At 51.2% G+C, this 20615-nt stretch overlaps 1 protein-coding gene across 6 annotated transcripts in view; it reads right to left on the bottom strand.

Annotated features, from left to right (window-relative positions):
* PDC (phosducin) overlaps positions 1-20169 on the bottom strand; it is a 393470-nt gene extending 373301 nt beyond the window's left edge. For 3 of the 6 annotated variants that reach the window (XM_073582542.1, XM_073582541.1, XM_073582540.1), the window contains exon 1: positions 20014-20169. Coding sequence is in view for 2 of the 6 variants with exons in the window: in XM_073582540.1 (XP_073438641.1) it covers positions 20014-20022 (9 nt within the window). In the remaining 4 variants the exon portion in view is untranslated. Of the gene's footprint in view, positions 1-15055; positions 15184-20013 lie in introns of those variants that run through there. The other 3 variants (XM_073582539.1, XM_073582546.1, XM_073582543.1) reach the window with 3 other exon arrangements.
* Positions 20170-20615: the final 446 nt, after the last annotated feature.

Below are 20615 nucleotides of genomic sequence, written 5' to 3'. Positions count from 1 at the left end.
CTCAGGTCTAGTAGCCGTAGGAGGCGGCTCACTAGAATCAGCAGCGTTTTCCTCCAAGTTGTCCTTTAAGGGGATGCTTGAGTTTGGTTCTTCCACTCTGGCGGTGGTTTGTGTGGATTTCGGAGCAGAGGGCAACTTTATGTCATCTGCCTTTGCTCAATGGCACGCAATACCTCTGGCTATGATATCTAAGCCAGTCATCGTCAGAGTGGTGAACGGCGTTACTGCCCTCACAGATTACCCACCAGACCGCCCCTTTGATACTCTCGGTGTCTCCATCTCATCAGGAGACGATATCCCTCCTCGTCATACTCGAGGGTATCAACCAGGTCCTTCTCGGAGTCCCCTGGTTGCGGTATTATTCCCCCCATATAGAGTGGTCCTCGGGGAAAATTCTGGGTTGGAGTAAATCATGTGAGGGTAGATGTCTGAGGGAGTGTGTCCAGGTTGCCTCCACTGAGGTCCCCGCAGATCTTTCCTCGCTCTCCAAACACTATCGACAGTATGCGGATGTGTTCTCCAAAAAGGCAGCGGAAATCCTTCCGTCGCATCGCACCTATGACTGTCCTATTGACCTCTTGAATGGTGCAGAGCCTCCCCGGGGTCGAGTCTACCCCTTAACTCTCCCGGAGACAAAGGCTATGTCTCAATACATCAAGAAGAATCTGGCAAGAGGATTCATTAGGAAGTCAGTGTCACAAGCGGGGGCGGGATTCTTCTTCGTCCAGAAGATGAATGGAGAACTACGTCCGTGCATCGACTACAGGGGTCTTAACGCCATCACCGTTAAGCACAAGTATCTTTTGCCCCTGATATCAGAACTGTTTGATAGATTACGGGGAGCGAGAGTTTTCGCCAAATTAGATTTGTGGGGGCCTATAACCTGATACGCATCCGTGAGGGGGATGAATGGAAGACGGCATTTAACACCAGGGATGGCCATTATGAGTACCTGGTCATGCCCTTTGGTCTCTGTAATGCCCCGGCCGTCTTCCAGGACATTGTCAATATCTTTCGAGATATGCTATCCACCTTGGTGGTTGTCTATCTTTATGACATTCTCATCTTCTCTCCAGATATGGACTCCCACCGGAGAGAGGTTGGCAACGTCTTCACCCGCTTACGAGCTAACTCCCTCTATTCCAAGTTGGAGAAGTGCCTGTTTGAGCAGGAGTCCTTGCCTTTCCTGGGCTATATCATCTCTGCCCAGGGTTTGGCTATGGATCCTGCCAAGCTGCAGGCGGTAATGGACTGGTAGGAACCCCACTCTCTCAAAGTTGTGCAGCGCTTTTTGGGGTTTGTTAATTACTATCGCCATTTCATTCCCCACTTCTCCACCTTGGTAGCTCCCTTGGTGGCCCTCACCAAGAAGGGAGCAAACCCCAAGTTGTGGTCGGAACAGGTCTCTAAGGCCTTCTCCTCCATCAAGACCCACTTTGCTAGTGCTCCCATTCTACATCGCCCCGATGTAGATAAGCCATTCATGTTGGAGGTGGATGCCTCCTCCATTGGTGCCGGAGCGGTCCTCTTCCAGAAGGACGCTCATGGTCGGAAGCAGCCTTCTTCTCCAAGACCTTTTCACCGGCGGAGAGGAATTATTCCATTGGGGACAGGGAGTTGCTAGCTATGAAGTTGGCCTTTTCAGAGTGGAGACACCTCCTGGAGGGGGCCCGGTTCCCCTTCCAGGTGCTTACTGACTACAAAAACTTGGTGTACCTACAGACAGCCCAACAGCTAAACTCTCACCAGGCCAGATGGTCCCTGTTCTTTTCCCGGTTCCACTTTACCCTCCACTTTCTCTCCAGGAGAAGAATGTCCTAGCCGATGCTCTCTCTCCCACCGTGGTGTCATCGGAGGAGGAGGAGACTAAGCCTCATCTGATTGTCCCATCTGAGAGCCTGAGGACCGTGGCTCCGGTCGCCCTCGAGTCGGTGCCTCCAGGCAAGACGTTTTTCCCTGCCCGTTTGTGACCGGAGGTCCTCTCATGGGCTCACGTGTCTAGAGTGGGTGGACACTTTGGGGCAAAGTGGACATCTGAGATCCTGGCGAGGACGTACTGGTGGCCGCCTATGGCCCGTGACGTCGGAGACTACATTCGGGCGTGCGTCTCCTGTGCCAAGAATAGGTCTCCTCAGCAACGGCCTGCTGGGCTGCTTTACCCCCTGCCGGTGGCGGACAGGCCCTGGGAGATGGTCAGTATGGACTTTGTGGTGGGCCTACCCAACTCCAGTGGCAGCACGATCAAATGGGTCGTCACCGACCGTTTCTCTAAAATGGTGCACCTGGTGCCTCTCTCACGGCTACCTTCTGCACGGGGCCTGGCAGCATTGTTCACAAAGCAAGTTTTTCTGTTGCACGGCATGCCAGACAAAATTGTCAGTGACCAGGGCCCCCCAGTTTGCATCTCGGTTCTGGAGAGAGCTCTGTCGCTTGCTCAGCATTGAGCGGAATCTTTTGTCGGCCTAGAGACGGCCAACCAGACCCTGGTCACATACCTATGACATTTTGTCTCGGCCAGGCAGGATGACTGGCATCCTTACTGCCTTGGCGGAGTTCGCCCTAAACAATGCTGTGGCCGACTCAACCGGTCAGACTCCATTCCTCCTTAATTACGGCCAGCATCCGCACATCCCTGTGCCCATGCCAGTGTCTTCCACTGACTCTAGGGTGGCAGACTGGGCGGTGGAGGCATGTGATATTTGGGACCGCACCCAGGATGCCATCCGGGCCTCCAAGGAGAGAAAGAGGGTCTCCGTGGATGCACACCGGTGACCAGCTCCGACCTTCACTCCCTGCAACTTAGTGTGGCTCTCCGCCCGTAATATTAGGCTGCGGGTCGAGTCCACTAAGTTCGTGCCTCGTTACATTGGTCCCTTTAAGGTCCTCGAACAGGTCAACCCTGTGGTCTACCGTCTGGCCCTTCCTCCACACCTGGGTATCACTGGCACCTTCCACGTGTCCCTACTTAAGGCCGTTTACATGTCCCGGTTTTCGAAGTCACCTACCGGGACATCAAGCTTGTCCTTGGACGAGTACGAGGTGAACGCCATCGTGTGGTGTAAGTGGTACAGGGCAAAAAATACTATCTAGAAGATTGGAAGGGTCATGGCCCAGAGGATAGGACCTGGGAGCCTGTGGAGAACATTTGTACTCTCTTGCTCATTGCGGCCTTTGAGCATAGCGAGTCACAGGAAGGAGGGGGGTAATGTTAGGCATCGGGTTCCTGCCGCTGCACAGGAGGAATCCAGAGCCTTGCCGTCTTCGGTTTACCATTCCTCTCCAGCCGCAGAGGAGCCTGCTCAGCAAAGGCGTCGTTCCCGGCGTCTTGCTCGGTCTACTACTGTTGGCTTGGTTACTGCTGCTAATGAGAGTTCAGCTATAGTAACCTGCAATAGCCAGTAGCGAGCAGCTCCTGGGATTAAGTCCTTCTATCGGTCCACTGAGCATGCACGTGGGAAGTCCTCTCATTGGAGGTCTGAGGTCACATGCTCAGGTCCTATTGCTGCTCTCATTGGACCACTAGGAAGATCCCGGAAGAACGCTGCTATAAAAGAGTCACATGACCGCATGGCCATGTGCTAGTATAGACTCTTATGCTTATTTGTGTGTATGATGATGGATGCATGTATCTGGTGACTGACTCATTAAAACTCCCCTTCCTTGGATACGCATGTTGGTTAGGGATTCAGAGTTAGAGTCAGCGCAAATGGGTGACTATGCTCATGCCACTGTGCTCCTAGTACTCTGCACACACTAGCGTGCGATGGTGTCACCCTCTGCAGGGCACTATCGTACCGCGGCAGGTGGCAGCTACTGCCTGTGCAGCGCCTTGCACAATCTGTGCGCTTATCTGGCCCAACCCTGGGCGATAAGATGTGTCTGCCTGAGCGGCTCTGTGCACACCTGCAAGCTTCTCTGGGATTATTATCCCGTGCTGAAGGACTCTAATCCCATGTCCTTGGGACAGAGCCCCGTGTCTGTACTCTAGCGCTCATCTGGCCGAGTCCTGTGAGCTTAACAGGCTTCAGCATTTACTTTGTGCGGCACCGCGGTTCTGTGAAGTAACAGAACTCGCATCTGTACACACCAGGTGACGCTAACCAGCGTGTTTATTGTCTGCCGTATAACCTTCACCATTACCAAGCAGCAGTTTACCATCTCTGCACGGTGGACCCCGGGCTGCGAACACACCTTATTCCATCTTTATTATTTGGTGCGCTCCGCAAGCCCGTAACACAGGCTTCCAGTATCTGTTGTTTCAGATGCTGCACATCTCGTATCTTCACAACATAGACAATTACCTTCAGATGACCCCAAAGATAAAAGTCTAAGGGGGTCAGATTGGGAGACCTTGGTGGCCATTCAACTGGCCGACGATGACCAATCCACTTTCCAGGAAACTGTTCATGTCGGAATGCTTGGACCTGACACCCATAATTGATGGTATGGTGTGGTATATGGAGTACAAAGACAGTGGGGCCATTCTTCATCAATGGAAACCTCAATGCCACTGGATATCTGAAATTGCTACATGATGATGTGTTGCCCTCTTTATGCACTGAAGATGTCACGTCCCCTGAGTTTTTCCAACAAGATGGTCCACCACCACATTATGGGTGTCCGGTCCAAGCATTCGTACAAGGAATCTGACCCCGTTAGGCTAGCATTTCTTCTGCGGTGTTGCCATCAGTGCGTCAATAAAGGGAGAAGATGGTTGCATTGACAATCCAACACAATGGGCAGCACTTTGAACACATTTTATAAGTGGTCATAAACTTGTAAATAACTCATGAAAGAATAAAGTTACGTTAAAAGCAAGTACACCATTGTTTTTCTTGTGAAAGTCTCAATAGGTTTGATGTGTCACATGACCCTCTTCCCATTTGAAAAAAAAAAAGTTGGATCCAAAATGGCTGACTTCGAAATGGGCACCATGGTCACCACCCATCTTGAAAAGTTTCCCCCGTCCCATATACTAATGTGCCACAAAATGGAAGTTGATATCACCAACAATTCCCATTTTATTTAGGTGTATCCATATAAATGGCCCACAGCCATGTTGGTTGTGGCATTACAGTGATTGGCTGGCCACACAGCGTCATCAGGTCTATATCAGACCTGGCACCGCCATGCTCATCAAAGTCTACTCGGGAATCAGGCAGTGTAGGGAGAGGTGCTGCTGAGATAGGGAAAGATTTGCTTGTTTCTTAGTTAGTGTAGGTATACCACAATATATTATACACATATCCATCTCAACTAACAGTCCTTGTGAGGACTAATGCAGCTGCATAGATATCAGTGCTAGGCAGGCAGGCGGTGTATGTGGCAGACTGCAGTGCATATAGCAAGAGGGTCCATTCCAGTTCTGTCTGCTGCTGCTTTTACAGATATTTCTAGACATAGCTCCAAGTAGCAGGATCCAGGAATAATTTTTTTTTGGATCTTAATCTCGATTATTTGGTTAAAAAGCAATCCAGAGAACACAGTTTTTCTGCTCCATTTGCTTGTTGGCACTGCAGAATAAAGCCAGATCCTTTCCATATTACAGCGCTAAAAATTCATCTATTTAAAACTGTGGTTTGTCCGTCACACGGATCACATATAAGTGCACTCAAAATTCTGCCATTTCTGGCCTCCATTTAAATTTTGTTGCAGTGTGTTAGCATAGTTATTGACACCAGTTTGCTGTTAAAAATAGTTACCTACAGGCCAGGTATTTAAAACTGGTTTGTCTGTCACATGGATCACATATAAGTGCGCTCAAAATTCTGTTATTTCTGGCCAGAATTTAAATTTTCTTGCAGTGTGTTAGCGAAGTTATTGACACCAGTATGCTGTTAAAAAATAGTTATCTACAGGTCAGCTATTTAAAACTGTGGTTTCCCATCACATGGATCACATATACGTTCGCTCCAAATTCAGCCATTTGTAGTAACGTGGAAAATATTGTTCTCCATTTAAAATGGGCAAGGCGCGTGGCAAGGGACGGGGAACTGGAAGTGATGGTGCATGTAGAGGCCGAGGCCGTGAGCGACCTGAAATTGTGCCACAACAAACACCCACATCTTCTCGCCCGACCTTCCTGTCCCAATTACTAGGGGACCGCAGCACACCACTATTGAACTCAGAGCAGTGTCAAAAGGTTGTTGGTTGGATAGCAGATAGTGCTTCCAGTCACTTTGCCACTACCACCACCACGACCCTGTCTTCCACATGGACAAGTCTCAGTAGCAGTGAATCTGGACCGCATATTCCTCACCTTGATCCTCCTTCCTCCCACCATGCCGAGTGCCCGGAGACAACTGATCCCACACTTGGACCCTCCAAAGAACTATTCACTCAAATATTTGAACAGCCACGGTCACACGAAGGCGACGGTGGGAAAGTGTCACAAGAGGTGGACGATAATGAGACACAACTGCCAGAAAGTCAGGAGGAGGATCGGGGTGCGGAAGTGGAAAATGAGGTGGTGGAAGATATAGTAACTGACCCAACCTGGCAGGAGGACATGCAGAGAAAGGACAGCAGCACACAGGGGGAGGGAGGTGTAGCACCCCAACAAGCAGGAAGAACCAGTGTGGTGGCCGCAGACAGAAGGCGGGCAACCTTTCCCCATAACACCAACACGACAGAAGTTGCCAGTACAACTGTTAGGTCTTCCCGAGTCTGCTTGTTTTTTAAAGACTATGCTGATGATCCCAAAAAGGCCATTTGCACCACCTGTCAGGCCAGCATCAACAAGGGTAGCAAAACTACCAGACTGACCAAGACCAGCATGATCAGGCACATGGCAGCAAAGCACCCGACTTTGTGGGCCGTACCCCAGTGTCCAGGAACAGTGCCACTACTACTTCTGCTGTTGTACGTGCAAGCCAATCCCCTGTCCATGGTGATTGCGAACATGCCTCCTGCCCTGCACCTGTCATTGCACACTCAACTAGCACCATCAGCAAGCACGTCCATGTCCTTGTTCCATCGCAGTGCTTAGTTGTCCATACCCCAGTCCTCGGAACGCAAGTGCAAATTACGTAACCACCGCCCCACTGGCCACGCTACTAAATTCCCACATTTCGCAACTACTTGCACTCAAAATGTTGCCTTTTAGGCTCGTGGCGATGGAAGCTTTCCACAACCTGATGACGACGGCCGTCCCTCAGTACTTGGTCCCCAGCCGCCACTATTTCGCCTGGTGTGCAGTCCCGCATTACACAAGCACAGGTCCCACAACATTAGCCATGCCCTCAGCAATGCAGTTACTGGGAAAGTCCACCTAACCACGGACATGCAGACAAGTGCTTTTGGGCAGGGATGGTACATCTCGCTGACGGCACACTGGGATAACATAGTGGAAGCCGGGACCCAGTCAGACCTTGGGATGCAACACGTTTTCCCAACGCCGGAGAATGCGGGCCCTAGATCAATCAGGGCTGCCCCCACAGTCTACAGCTCCTGCACCTCCTCCTGCTCCTCCTTCTCTTCAGCCTCCATCTCCAAAATGGCCACATCAGTCACAAACTGGAAGCACTGCAGCACTGCCTCAGCCAAGCGGCAACAGGCTGTGCTGAAGCTAATATGCTTAGGTGACAAACCCACAATGCTGAAGAGTTGTGGACAGCTCTGAAAGAGACGGCAGATCTGTGGCTGACACTGCTGAGCCTACAGCCAGGCACGTTTGAGTGTGACAATGGCCGGAACCTGGTGGTGGCTCTGAAGCAAGGCGGGCTCACACACGTACCATGCCTGGCCCTTGTGCTTAACCTCGTGGTTCAGCGGTTACTAAAAACCTACTTGGATCTTCCAGATCGGCTTGTTAAAGTACGCCACCTGTGTGCCCATTTTAGAAAGTCAGCTACAGCTTCCGCCGCACTTGACATGCTTAGCAACGTTTGCAGCTTCCGGCTCACCGACTGGTGTGTGATGTCCCCACGCGTTGGAACTCTACAATGCAGATGTTGGGAAGGATTTGTGAGCAGAAGAGGGCAGTTGTTGACCACCAGCATCAATAAGGCCGTCGGTATTCAGTTCAGACTCCACACATAAGACCTCAGGAGTGGACATGGATGTCAGACATATGTACCATCCTCCAAAACTTTGAGGAGTCCACCAAGATGGTGAGCGGCGATGACGCCATAATTAGCGTCACCATCCCGCTTCTCTGTGTTCTGAAACACTCTCTGCTAACAATCAAAGAGGATGCATTGCAGGCGGAGCACGATGAGCTGGAGCAAGGAACCATACAGAGTGATTGCAAACAGCCCAGCATCATCTCATCACAGCATGGATTGGTTGACAATGAGGAAGAGGAGGAAAAACAGGAGCAAGTTTCATGTGATATAGACGGTACTACCTGCACAACTGTTATATCATCTGTTCAGCGTGGACGGCCTGAGAACAGGGAGGAGGAGGAGAGCATGGTCAGTCGTCCTCTTGGTGAGGACAAGGAAGTCTTGTCTGTTAGCAATCTGGCATGCATGGCTGAGTTTATGTTACGCTGCTTTTCCCGTGACCTCAAAATTTTGGGTGACAGTCATTACTGGTTGGTGACACTTCTAGACCCACGCTACAAGGAGAACTTTCTATCTCTTATTCCCAAGGCTGACAGGTCTACTAAAATGGGGCAGCACCAGAAGGCCTATGTTGTGGAATTATTAAAAAAATTCCCACCTGTAAACGCAGGCAGCAGAGGTCACAGTTCGTTGGACAACCAAGGAGTACAGGCGAGAGAGAGACAACTCCAATCCAGCAGAGGCAGGGGAACACTGTCAAAGTTCTGGGAGAGTTTTCTCAGACCCTCCCATCGCACAGACCCTGAGGCGCGGGGCACTCTCCCAAGGAGTGCAAAGTTTGGGAAGATGCTGAGTGAGCACCTTGCTGACTGTACCAACATCCTCTGAGATTCCTCTGTGTCTTATAATTATTGGGTATCCAAGCTAAACACGTGACATGAACTGGCTCTCAGCACCTTGGAGGTCCTGGCTTGCCCTGCCACTAGCGTTTTGTCAGAGCAGGTTTTTAGTGCCGCTGGTGGAATTATAACTGATAAGCGCATCTGACTGTCAACTGAAAATGCTGACAGGCTGACTCTTATAAAAGTGAAAAAGGGCTGGATTGGGCCAGACTTCTCAACACCACCGAATGATAGCAGCATAACAAACTCAAATCCAGTGTCTTTTGTTGGCAGGTCTATTCCCATGCACCTCTTCACACCCACACATGGGTATCCGCTTCCTGATTTTGGCTATTTGTTGTTGTCCTCCTCCTTGTCTTCATCCTCCACCGCCATATCACCAGGGTGACCGTGGTCCGTGATGCAACGCCCACATAATTTTCATGTATACCCCACAGGGTAAAGTTTGTCAGTCCATTCACTTAGTGCATGGGCATTACAAGTATAGGAGACCCGCTACTTTCTAATGGGAAAATTTTTTTATGAGGCCCTCCTCCACGTCTCTTCCCAGGGGCATTGGAGTATTTCCAAATTTTTGGCAGCCCTTGCATTCAGTGCATAGGCAAACACTATGGGAGACACACTTCCTAATAATGAAAACATTGTTTTCAGGAGGCCCTCCTGCACGTCTCTTCAAAGTGGTATTGAGGTGCGTCCAAATTTTGGGCAGCCCTGCCACTCACTGCATACACAATAACAGTATAGGAGACCCAGTGTTTAATAATGGGAACAACAAAGCATAGCCGGCTGATGGATATCTAAGAATAGTGAGGGCCGACTGCTGGCCCTTTAAGAATTGTAAAGGCCGCCTGATGGCCCTATAAAAATAGGCTTAGTGATTTTCAGAGTCCCTCCTTCCTAAATGAAACAGGTTGTGTCTGATGATGTATCACACACCACATGACCAGATAAGGTTGTAAAATGTTAAAATGACATTTCCCATTGAATGCATTTGTCTTGGTTGAAAGCAATGCTAAAGTTCAAAAACACATCAAAAACGCTATGTGTGAACATAACCCAAGGTGTTTAGGAGCATTTTTGCTACTGCTTATTTATTTTGCCTTATATACATATATATTAAGTCATTACCCTGAAAAGGATGTTCCTTAACATTTCCCAGGAAAATCCATTTTGGGATTTGTTTTTGTATGTTTTATTGTGAGTCTGTAAAAGTAGCGTAAGACTCTGACAATATTGTTCACATCAGTGACCTGGGAGTCAGAAATGCTTCCAGGGGTCTTCCCCATGCTGTTCCCATGTCATTTGAGCATTGTTCCCGTTGATTTCCGCTATTTCTAGTTCCTCTGCAGACTGCCGGAGGGGCCGCCGGAAAAATGCTCATTTCCCATTGACTTACATTGGGCTCGTTGCTCGGGTCGAGCACCCGAGCAATCCAATTTGCTCAACACAAGCATTTTAGTGCTTGCCCATCACTAATATGAACCAAATAATCCAGTTCACCAAAAAGAGATGACCTGCCCATCACTACATTTCCTCTTCTATCTTCACTTCTGGGTTTCTGTGGCCCTTCATCTGGTCTCACTCTTCTTTTGTTTCCTTCTTCTCTTGCTCCTTGCTCTTTACTGGTGCTTCATCTCCTGCTGATCCAAAGGACATAGCTGAAAAATGTGGCAATTTTGTTTTAGTGGGATGTACAATCAGAGTCGGACTGGGGTGCCTAGGGTCCACCAGGGGAATTAACTCTAGGGGCCCACTCTACAGGTTCCATAAATGTTTTTTTTATATAATATAAGGACAGGGATGTTAAACATATTTGTAATATATCTCATTAGGAAAATAAGTTTCTGGCAGCAGCAAATGATGAGACCGGATGTTCGTGAGCGCCCGGTTTTCTCTACACCCGGCCCCTGATTTACAGCTTTTTTTTTTTTTTTTTTATTTAAACTGAACAAGCAGCGGGGGCGGAGAAAGTCAGGAACTCATGAATATTCAGGACTCGTCATTATGTGCTGGAGCTTCCAATACAAGATATTGGTACAACTGAGTGACCCAGCTTTCTGCTATGGGTGTCTATCACTAGTTTGTTACCCTAAGTTAGGATACCATAAAATCAGTGACAGAGTCCCTGTAACAGAATCCCTGGATACCACCTTTAGAGTAGCTCCACACTAGCAAGTCCACTGCAAGATGCCCGCTGCTTGTATCCCACAGTGGACCCGCCCGGGAGGAGCTCAGACTATCATGGCGGCCAATTATTTAATACACTTTCCCACCTGCTTGTTTTCCATTCATCTCCATCCTTCTCTGCCTCTATGAAGACAGAGCTGTCAATCACATTAGACGTTAGAGAGGGGTGGAGAAATATGGAATACTAGCAGGTGGGAAGGTGAATGTACATGATTGGCCCCACTGTGAAGCACCGAGCGGCAGGACTTAAGGGCCTGTCACACTAAGCGATATCGATAGCAATATCGCTATAACATCACAGGTTTTGTGACGTTATAGCGATATTGCTAGCGATATCGCTATGTCTGATACTTACCTCCGACCGGCTCCCCCGCTGGTTATCGCTGATTGCGCGAGAACGTCCTGGACTGTTTCTCATCGTCAGCTTCCTGCTGTGCTTCCTGTGGCACCGATGAGCGACACCTGGACGCGGGCGGGAGGACGTCAGGATCGCCTAGTGTGACAGGTAAGTAGCGACCCCCGACCCCTGCGATGCCGCTGGTGAGATCTGCCTGTTTGGCAGCTCACTAGCGACCACTTAGCGATGCACCAGCGATCCTGACCGCGTCATATCGCTGGTCGGGATCGCTGGTGCATCGCTAAGTGTGACAGTACCTTTGGTTTGAACAGCCATTCTGCACTGACAGAGTCACTGTAAGGGTGACTTGTCACCTTGAGAAACACTTTATCTGCAGATATAGGGTTAATCTGCATGTAAATGGGGTTTAAAGCCTGGTTAGCCGGCTTAATGGGAAAGCGTTGGCTGCAGGGAGAAAATTAAAGTTTATTCTCCCTTCCGCCAGTCGCTTCCTGTGATATGGTGGGTGCAAGGAGGGAGGCATTACAGTCACCGCTAACTACAAAGTGAGGCTAGTTTCACACTTGCTTTTTTTTGCAGCGCGTTTTTCCCGCAAAAAACGCATTGAAAAAACGCATACAAAAGCATACAACTGCTGCGTTTTTTTCAAGCATTTTTATGAGCATGCATGAAAAAAACGCAGCGTTTTTATGCGTTTGTATGCGTTTTTACCGCGTTTGCGTTTTTTCCAAACATTAGGTGGCCCCTCACACTAACCCAAACCATGACTTTACTAACCCTAACCCTGACCCTAACCCTGACCCTAACCCTTAACCAAACCATACTTAACCCTAACCCAAACCCTAAACCCTAACTAACCCTAACCCTAACCCCTCACACTAACCCAAACCATGACTTTACTAACCCTAACCCTGACCCTAACCCTAACCCCTCACACTAACCCAAACCATGACTTTACTAACCCTAACCCTTAACCAAACCATACCCTGATCCTAACCCTAACCCTGACCCTAACCCTTAACCAAACCATACCCTGATCCTAACCCTAACCCTGACCCTAACCCTTAACCAAACCATACCCTGTTATCAGTCATCATCATCAGACTGCGGACCATACAGGAACCACAGCACTGATGAGACGCAGACAGGATCACAAATAAGCATTTATATCGAAGTATCTTACCTATGACATCCCTGCTTAGAGTCTCTTTCTTTCTTGTCCAGACGATGTGATGACTCTTCTCATACACAGCTGTTTTCCGCAAACCTCCATCTTCTACGGTCTTCTGCAGCACATCGCCTCACAACACCCCTAAAATTAGCAGTGTCATTATAATGCTCCTACATAAAAATATCTGCCCTATACTGAGCCCCTGTATAGACTACTAAGGCTACTTTCACACATCAGGTTTTTTCCGACAGGCAGGATCCGGCTATTTTTAGAAAAAGCAGATCCGGCGTAAATTTTGGAGAACTGAAAAAACGGATCCGTTTTTCTGCCGGATCCGTCTAGCAGGTTATATCTGTTTCCTGGGGGCTAGCCAATTGGATCTGAGCATGCGCAGACTTAAAAAAAATGGATCCGGGGGCCAGATCCGTCTTTTTCCGAATCAGGCGCCCATAGACTTCCATTGCGGCAAAAAGCCGTAAGCGCCGGATCCGGCGCTGTCTGGTTTTTCACCGCAGACAAAAAACGTTAGAGACGTTTTTTCCAGATACCTGAATCAAAATTTTTGCCGGATCTGGCGAAAACCAGAAGAAACCGAAGACCATGCGGCGCGTATAAAGCACAGGCTCATTGTATACAGCACAGCCCCATATGGTAAATAGCACAGTACCATATGGTATACAGCACAGCCCCACATGGTATATAGTACAGCCCCCCTTTGGTATACAGCACAGCCCCCCATTGGTTTACAGCACAGGCCCATGTATACAGCACAGCCCCCCCATTGGTATACAGCATAGCCCCCCATTGGTATACAGCACAGCCCCCCATTGGTATACAGCACAGCCCCCCATTGGTATACAGCACAGCCCCACATGGTATAAAGCACAGCCCCACATGGTATATAGCACAGCATCACATGGTATATAGCACAGCACCACAAGGTATACAGCACAGCACCACAAGGTATACAGCACAGCACCACAAGGTATACAGCACAGCACCACATGGTATACAGCACCATGGAATACAGCCCAGCCCCAAATGATATACAGCCCAGCCCCACATGGTATACAGCCCAGCCCCACATGGTATACAGCACAACCCCCATTGGTATACAGCACAACCCCCATTGGTATACAGCACAGGCCCCTTTGGTATACAGCACAGGCCCCTTTGGTATACAGCACAGGCCCCTTTGGTATACAGCACAGGCCCCTTTGGTATACAGCACAGGCCCCCTTTGGTATACAGCACAGGCCCCCTTTGGTATACAGCACAGGCCCCCTTTGGTATACAGCACAGGCCCCCTTTGGTATACAGCACAGGCCCCCTTTGGTATACAGCACAGGCCCCCTTTGGTATACAGCACAGGCCCCCTTTGGTATGCAGCACAGGCCCCCTTTGGTATACAGCACAGCCCCCCTTTGGTATACAGCACAGCCCCCCTTTGGTATACAGCACAGCCCCCCTTTGGTATACAGCACAGCCCCCCTTTGGTATACAGCACAGCCCCCCTTTGGTATACAGCACAGCCCCATATGCAGTGGCATAACTACAAAGTTATGGGCTCCGGTGCGAAGTTTCAAATGGGGCCCCCTATGTCAAAATACACACACATCTCCGCTCCGCACACCTCATGCACGCGTGGCTCTGCACACCTCGTACACTCACATCTCAGCTCAGCTCGTACACGCGCGGCTCCGCTCCGTACACCTTGTACACACACGGCTCCGCTCCGTACACCTTGTACACACACGGCTCCGCTCCGTACACTTCGTAACACGCGGCTCAGCTCCGTACACACGTGGTTCCTCTGTCCACCTGATACACATGTGGCTCTGCTCCGTACACACACGGCTCCGCTCCGTACACACACGGCTCCTCTCTGTCCACCTCATACACGCGCGGCTCCGTACAATTCGTACACACACGGCTCCTCTCCGTACACCTCGTACACGCACGGCTCTGCTCCGCATACTTCGTACACACACGGCTCCGCTCCGTACACCTCATACACATGCGTCTCTGTTCCGTCAACTCGTACACACGCGGCTCTGCTCTGTACACCTCGTACACACACGGCTCTGCTCTGTACACCTCGTACACACGCGGCTCCTCTCCGCTCACCTCGTACACACACGGCTCTGCTAAATTCACACTGTAAACCCCTGCTGACCTCACACAGAAACTTACCCTCATCCAGCCACCAAATGATATACAGCACTGCCCCATGGTATACAGCACAGCCCCATGGTATACAGGGCAGGCCGCAGGACAGAGGGAGCCCGGAGAGAAGAGAGTGAGACTGTGTCACACTCACTCACACCACACAGTCAGCAGGACAGCGGGAGCCGGCAGAGCACAGCTGAGACTGAGAGAACCTGAGGCCGAGGAGGACACAGACCCACTCTCAGTGTACTACTCTACTCACCGAAGCCCGCAGTACACACAGAGAGAGCAGAGTAGGAGCGGGAGTAGCCAGGAGAGAAGAGCTCGGCATCCGCAGTGTCTGTGTCTCACACGCTGATGCTGCTATGCTGTTCTGTGCGCACAGGACCTGTGATGAGGATACAGGAGGGGAGGAGTCAGGGGTCACATGATGCCTTGGTGTATGCTGGACTCTGCTGTGCTGGTTGTCAAGGTGCTGAATGAGGGGAAGTTTATGGCCAGGGTAACACTAGAGAGGAATACGGACGAGTGAGAGGCGTTAAAAAAACGCATTGCAAACGGACCAATAACTTTCTATGGGGTAGCTCCCATCAGCCGTTTTTTTCTTGCGTATATTTTACGGTCCGTGCCAATCGCAGCATGCTGTGATTGTCAGCGTACTACGCCCGTAGTACGCCAATGCAAGTCTATGGGTGCGCTAAAAATATGCATTACACACGGAGCACACGTGTGACTTGCAAGAAATACGCACCCAGTGTCTTTTAGAAAAGCCGGCAATTCAGTGCACGATACAGTAAAATCACACTGACAGGTTTAATAAAGAAATGAAAGAATAGATCTAGACACATTATATATATATATATATATATATATATATATATATATATATATATATATACACACACACACATACATACACGCACACATATCATTGAGACACACACATATATATATATATATTTATATTTCACAGAGTTCTTCATAGCAGAATAGCCACTAATTCAGTTGCCGGCTTCTGTCAAATCATTCCCCAACCCGACATGAAATGACACGTGGTTGACATATAAAAAAACATGAAATGAAATGGTTTACTGTATGTCCCTGACTAATAATTAGATAAGGGTTTGTGTGCAAAATTTGGGAGGTGTAGGTGTTGGTTAATTTGTTGTAAAAAAATGCGTGGGCTCCCGCTGTAATTTATCAACCAGAGAGGTAAAGCAGGTGAGTGAGGGCAGATTTTAATAGCCATGAGAGGGACCATTGTTTTTGCCCCCCCTCCCGGCTACAAAAATCTGCCCCCAGACACCCCAGAAATGGCGCATCTATAAGGTGTGCCAACTCTGGCACTTATCCTCTCTATTCCCATTGCCCTGTAGCGGTGGCGAATGGGTTAATATAACAAAGGGTTAATGTCACCATTCGATCATAAGGTGACATTAAGCAGATTAATAATGGAGAGGTGTCTATAAGACACCAATCCATTATTAAACCTATACTAAGAAAGGGTTAAAAGCGACACACAGACATTAATTGAAAAATCTTTTAATGAAATAAATACACCACGTTTTTGACAAATTGTTATTAGTCTGGTAATCCAAAATAAAACCATGACCTGCAACAAAATTAACATAAAAAATCACCAATATCCTTACCTCTCCGCAGTTCAGTCATGTCCCACGCTGCAATCCATCAGAAGGGGTTAAATAGTTTACAATGAGGACCGATGCTAATGCGACCAGCCTCACTTTAATCTACTACAAAATGAATTGATTCAGCTTTGCGCAGCCTCAATGGCTGCCTGTAGATGATTTAATTACCGTGGGAAAGTTTCTGACTTTTTTCCATTAGTTCATTCACAGATCAGCCGGGGACTCCCGCTGACGTCACTGAGGCTGCAGGGAGTCCTCGTGTTTGTGACTCCAGCCTCTGTGTTTGGGGTCCGGAGGGGTTTACAGGGTGGATGTAGCAGAGCCGTGTGTACGAGGTGGACGGAGCGGAGCCGTGTGTGTACGAAGTATGCGGAGCAGAGCCGCGCGTGTATGAGGTGGACGGAGAGGAGCCGTGTGTGTACGAATTGTACGGAGCCGCGCGTGTATGAGGTGGACAGAGAGGAGCCGTGTGTGTACGGAGCGGAGCCGTGTGTGTACGGAGCAGAGCCACATGTGTATCAGGTGGACAGAGGAACCACGTGTGTACGGAGCTGAGCCGCGTGTTACGAAGTGTACGGAGCGGAGCCGCGTGTGTACGAGGTGTCCGGAGAGGAGCCGCGTGTGTACGAGGTGTCCGGAGAGGAGCCGCGTGTGTACGAGGTGTCCGGAGAGGAGCCGCGTGTGTACGAGGTGTCCGGAGAGGAGCCGCGTGTGTACGAGGTGTCCGGAGAGGAGCCGCGTGTGTACGAGGTGTCCGGAGAGGAGCCGCGTGTGTACGAGGTGTCCGGAGAGGAGCCGCGTGTGTACGAGGTGTCCGGAGAGGAGCCGCGTGTGTACGAGGTGTCCGGAGAGGAGCCGCGTGTGTACGAGGTGTCCGGAGAGGAGCCGCGTGTGTACGAGGTGTCCGGAGAGGAGCCGCGTGTGTACGAGGTGTCCGGAGAGGAGCCGCGTGTGTACGAGGTGTCCGGAGAGGAGCCGCGTGTGTACGAGGTGTCCGGAGAGGAGCCGCGTGTGTACGAGGTGTCCGGAGAGGAGCCGCGTGTGTACGAGGTGTCCGGAGAGGAGCCGCGTGTGTACGAGGTGTCCGGAGAGGAGCCGCGTGTGTACGAGGTGTCCGGAGAGGAGCCGCGTGTGTACGAGGTGTCCGGAGAGGAGCCGCGTGTGTACGAGGTGTCCGGAGAGGAGCCGCGTGTGTACGAGGTGTCCGGAGAGGAGCCGCGTGTGTACGAGGTGTCCGGAGAGGAGCCGCGTGTGTACGAGGTGTCCGGAGAGGAGCCGCGTGTGTACGAGGTGTCCGGAGAGGAGCCGCGTGTGTACGAGGTGTCCGGAGAGGAGCCGCGTGTGTACGAGGTGTCCGGAGAGGAGCCGCGTGTGTACGAGGTGTCCGGAGAGGAGCCGCGTGTGTACGAGGTGTCCGGAGAGGAGCCGCGTGTGTACGAGGTGTCCGGAGAGGAGCCGCGTGTGTACGAGGTGTCCGGAGAGGAGCCGCGTGTGTACGAGGTGTCCGGAGAGGAGCCGCGTGTGTACGAGGTGTCCGGAGAGGAGCCGCGTGTGTACGAGGTGTCCGGAGAGGAGCCGCGTGTGTACGAGGTGTCCGGAGAGGAGCCGCATGTGTACGAGGTGTCCGGAGAGGAGCCGCATGTGTACGAGGTGTCCGGAGAGGAGCCGCATGTGTACGAGGTGTACGGAGAGGAGCCGCATGTGTACGAGGTGTACGGAGAGGATCCGCGTGTGTACGAAGAGTACGGAGCGGAGCCGTGTGTGTACGAGGTGGATGGAGCGAAGCCGTGTGTGTATGACGTTTACGGAGTGGAGCCGCATGTGTACGAGGTGGACAGAGAGGAGCCGTGTGTGTACTTAGAGGAGCCGTGTACGAGGTGGACAGAGAGGAGCCATGTGTGTACGGAGCGGAGCTGCGTGTGTACAAGGTGTACGGAGCGGAGCCGCATGTGTACGAGGTGTTCTGAGCATAGCCACGTATGTACGAGGTGTAAGGAGAGGAGCCATGTGTGTACGAGGTGGATGGAGAGGAGCCGTGTCTACAGAGCGAAGCCGTGTGTGTACGAAGTGTACGGAGCAGAGCCGTGTGTGTACGAGGTGGATGGAGAGGAGCCGCGTGTCAACGAAGTGTACGGAGCGGAGCCGTGTGTGTACGAAGTGTACGGAGCGGAGCCGTGTGTGTACGAAGTGTACGGAGCGGAGCCGTGTGTGTACGAAGTGTACGGAGCGGAGCCGTGTGTGTACGAGGTGGATGGAGAGGAGCCGCGTGTGTTCGAGGTGGACGAAGAGGAGCATTGTGTGTACTTACAGGAGCCGTGTACGAGGTGGACAGAGAGGAGCCGTGTGTGTACGGAGCGGAGCCGCGTGTGTACGAGGTGTACGCAGAGGATCCGTGTGTACAAGGTGTGCGGAGAGGAGCCACGTGTGTATGAAGCGGAGCCGCGCATGTACGAGGTGTACGGAGCGGAGCCGCGTGTGTACGGAGTGGAGCCAAGTGTGTACGAGGTGTACGGAGCGGAGCCGCGTGTGTATGAGATGTGCGGAGCCGCATGTGTACAAGGTGTACGGAGCGGAGCCGCACATGTGTACGAGCTGTTCGGAGCAAAGCCACGTGTGTACGAGGTGTACGGAGAGGAGCCGTGTGTGTACGAGGTGTACGGAGAGGAGCCGTGTGTGTACGAGGTGGATGGAGAGGAGCCGTGTGTACGGAGCGGAGCTGAGCGTGTACGAGGTGGACGGAGCGGAGCCGAGCGTGTTCGAGGTGGACGGAGCGGAGCCGCGCGTGTTCGAGGTGGACGGAGCGGAGCCGCGCGTGTTCGAGGTGGACGGAGCGGAGCCGCGCGTGTTCGAGGTGGACGGAGCGGAGCCGCGCGTGTTCGAGGTGGACGGAGCGGAGCGTTCGAGGTGGACGGAGCGGAGCGTGTTCGAGGTGGACGGAGCGGAGCGTGTTCGAGGTGGACGGAGCGGAGACGAGAGTGTTCGAGGTGTACGGAGCGGAGACGAGCGTGTTCGAGGTGTACGGAGCGGAGACGAGCGTGTATGAGGTGTACTGAGCGGAGCCGTGAGTGTATGAGGTGTACTGAGCGGAGCCGCGCGTGTATGAGGTGTACGGAGTGGAGCCGCGCGTGTACGAAGCAGAGCCGCGCGTGTACGAAGCAGAGCCGCGCGTGTACGAAGCAGAGCCGCGCGTGTACGAAGCAGAGCCACGCGTGTACGAAGCAGAGCCACGCGTGTACGAAGCAGAGCCACGCGTGTACGAAGCAGAGCCACGCGTGTACGAGGTGAACGGAGTGGAGCCACGGGTGTACGAGGTGTACAGAGCGGAGCCGCGCATGTACGAGGTGTACGGAGCAGAGCCGAGCGTGTATGAGGTGTACTGAGCGGAGCCGCGTGTGTACGAGGTGTACGGAGCACACACATATATACTATGCATATATACAGACATACACATACATGTACAGAGAGATATATATATACACACACACATATAGCATGCATATATACAGGCGTACACATTGACATACAATTAATTTATAACCATACACACACATTAGGGCCGTTAGTAACCTACCTTAACCATGCCTTGTCTTTTGTCTGGCTCAGCCTTTGTTGAAGCTCCGCACTTCTAAACTAGGAAGCAGCAGTGCAGGGCGCAGGGAGTGATGTCACTTTTAGCAGAGCCAGGACTGCTTGCTGTGACGCTGCTGGGCATGCGACCCCTGCTGCTTCCCGCTCCCTAGCCCAGCTCTCTTCTGCTCTGTGCGAGCATTTAAAGGGCCCGCGACCTCTATTTTTTTTTTTCCTTCCTCCCCTCTCCTGCTCTTCTCCAAGGGCCCCCCGCCAGGCCAGACCGATCCTGCGTACAATGCTGTTGATAGTTCTGGGTACAATGCTTGTGTCAGTGGGGGTACAATGCTTGTGTCAGGTGGGGGGTACAATGCTGATGGTGTCACTAGAGGAACAATGTTGATGTCAGTGGAGAGGCATACAAAGCTGTTGTCAGTGGGGTACAAAGCTGTTGTCAGTGGGGTTGCACAATGCTGGCGTCAGGTGGACAGCACAATGCTGATATCAGTGGGCTAGAGGTAAAATGTTGTGTTAGTGTTTCCTATTACTACGATACTACACTTATGGTCTCCATACATTATGATACCCCCCCAAAATGCACTCACA

This window comes from Dendrobates tinctorius, unplaced genomic scaffold, assembly GCF_039654945.1.
Source record: "Dendrobates tinctorius isolate UK_male_01 unplaced genomic scaffold, ASM3965494v1 ptg000072l, whole genome shotgun sequence".
Taxonomy (NCBI): domain Eukaryota; kingdom Metazoa; phylum Chordata; class Amphibia; order Anura; family Dendrobatidae; genus Dendrobates; species Dendrobates tinctorius.
This window is presented reverse-complemented; position numbering and strand designations above follow the sequence as displayed.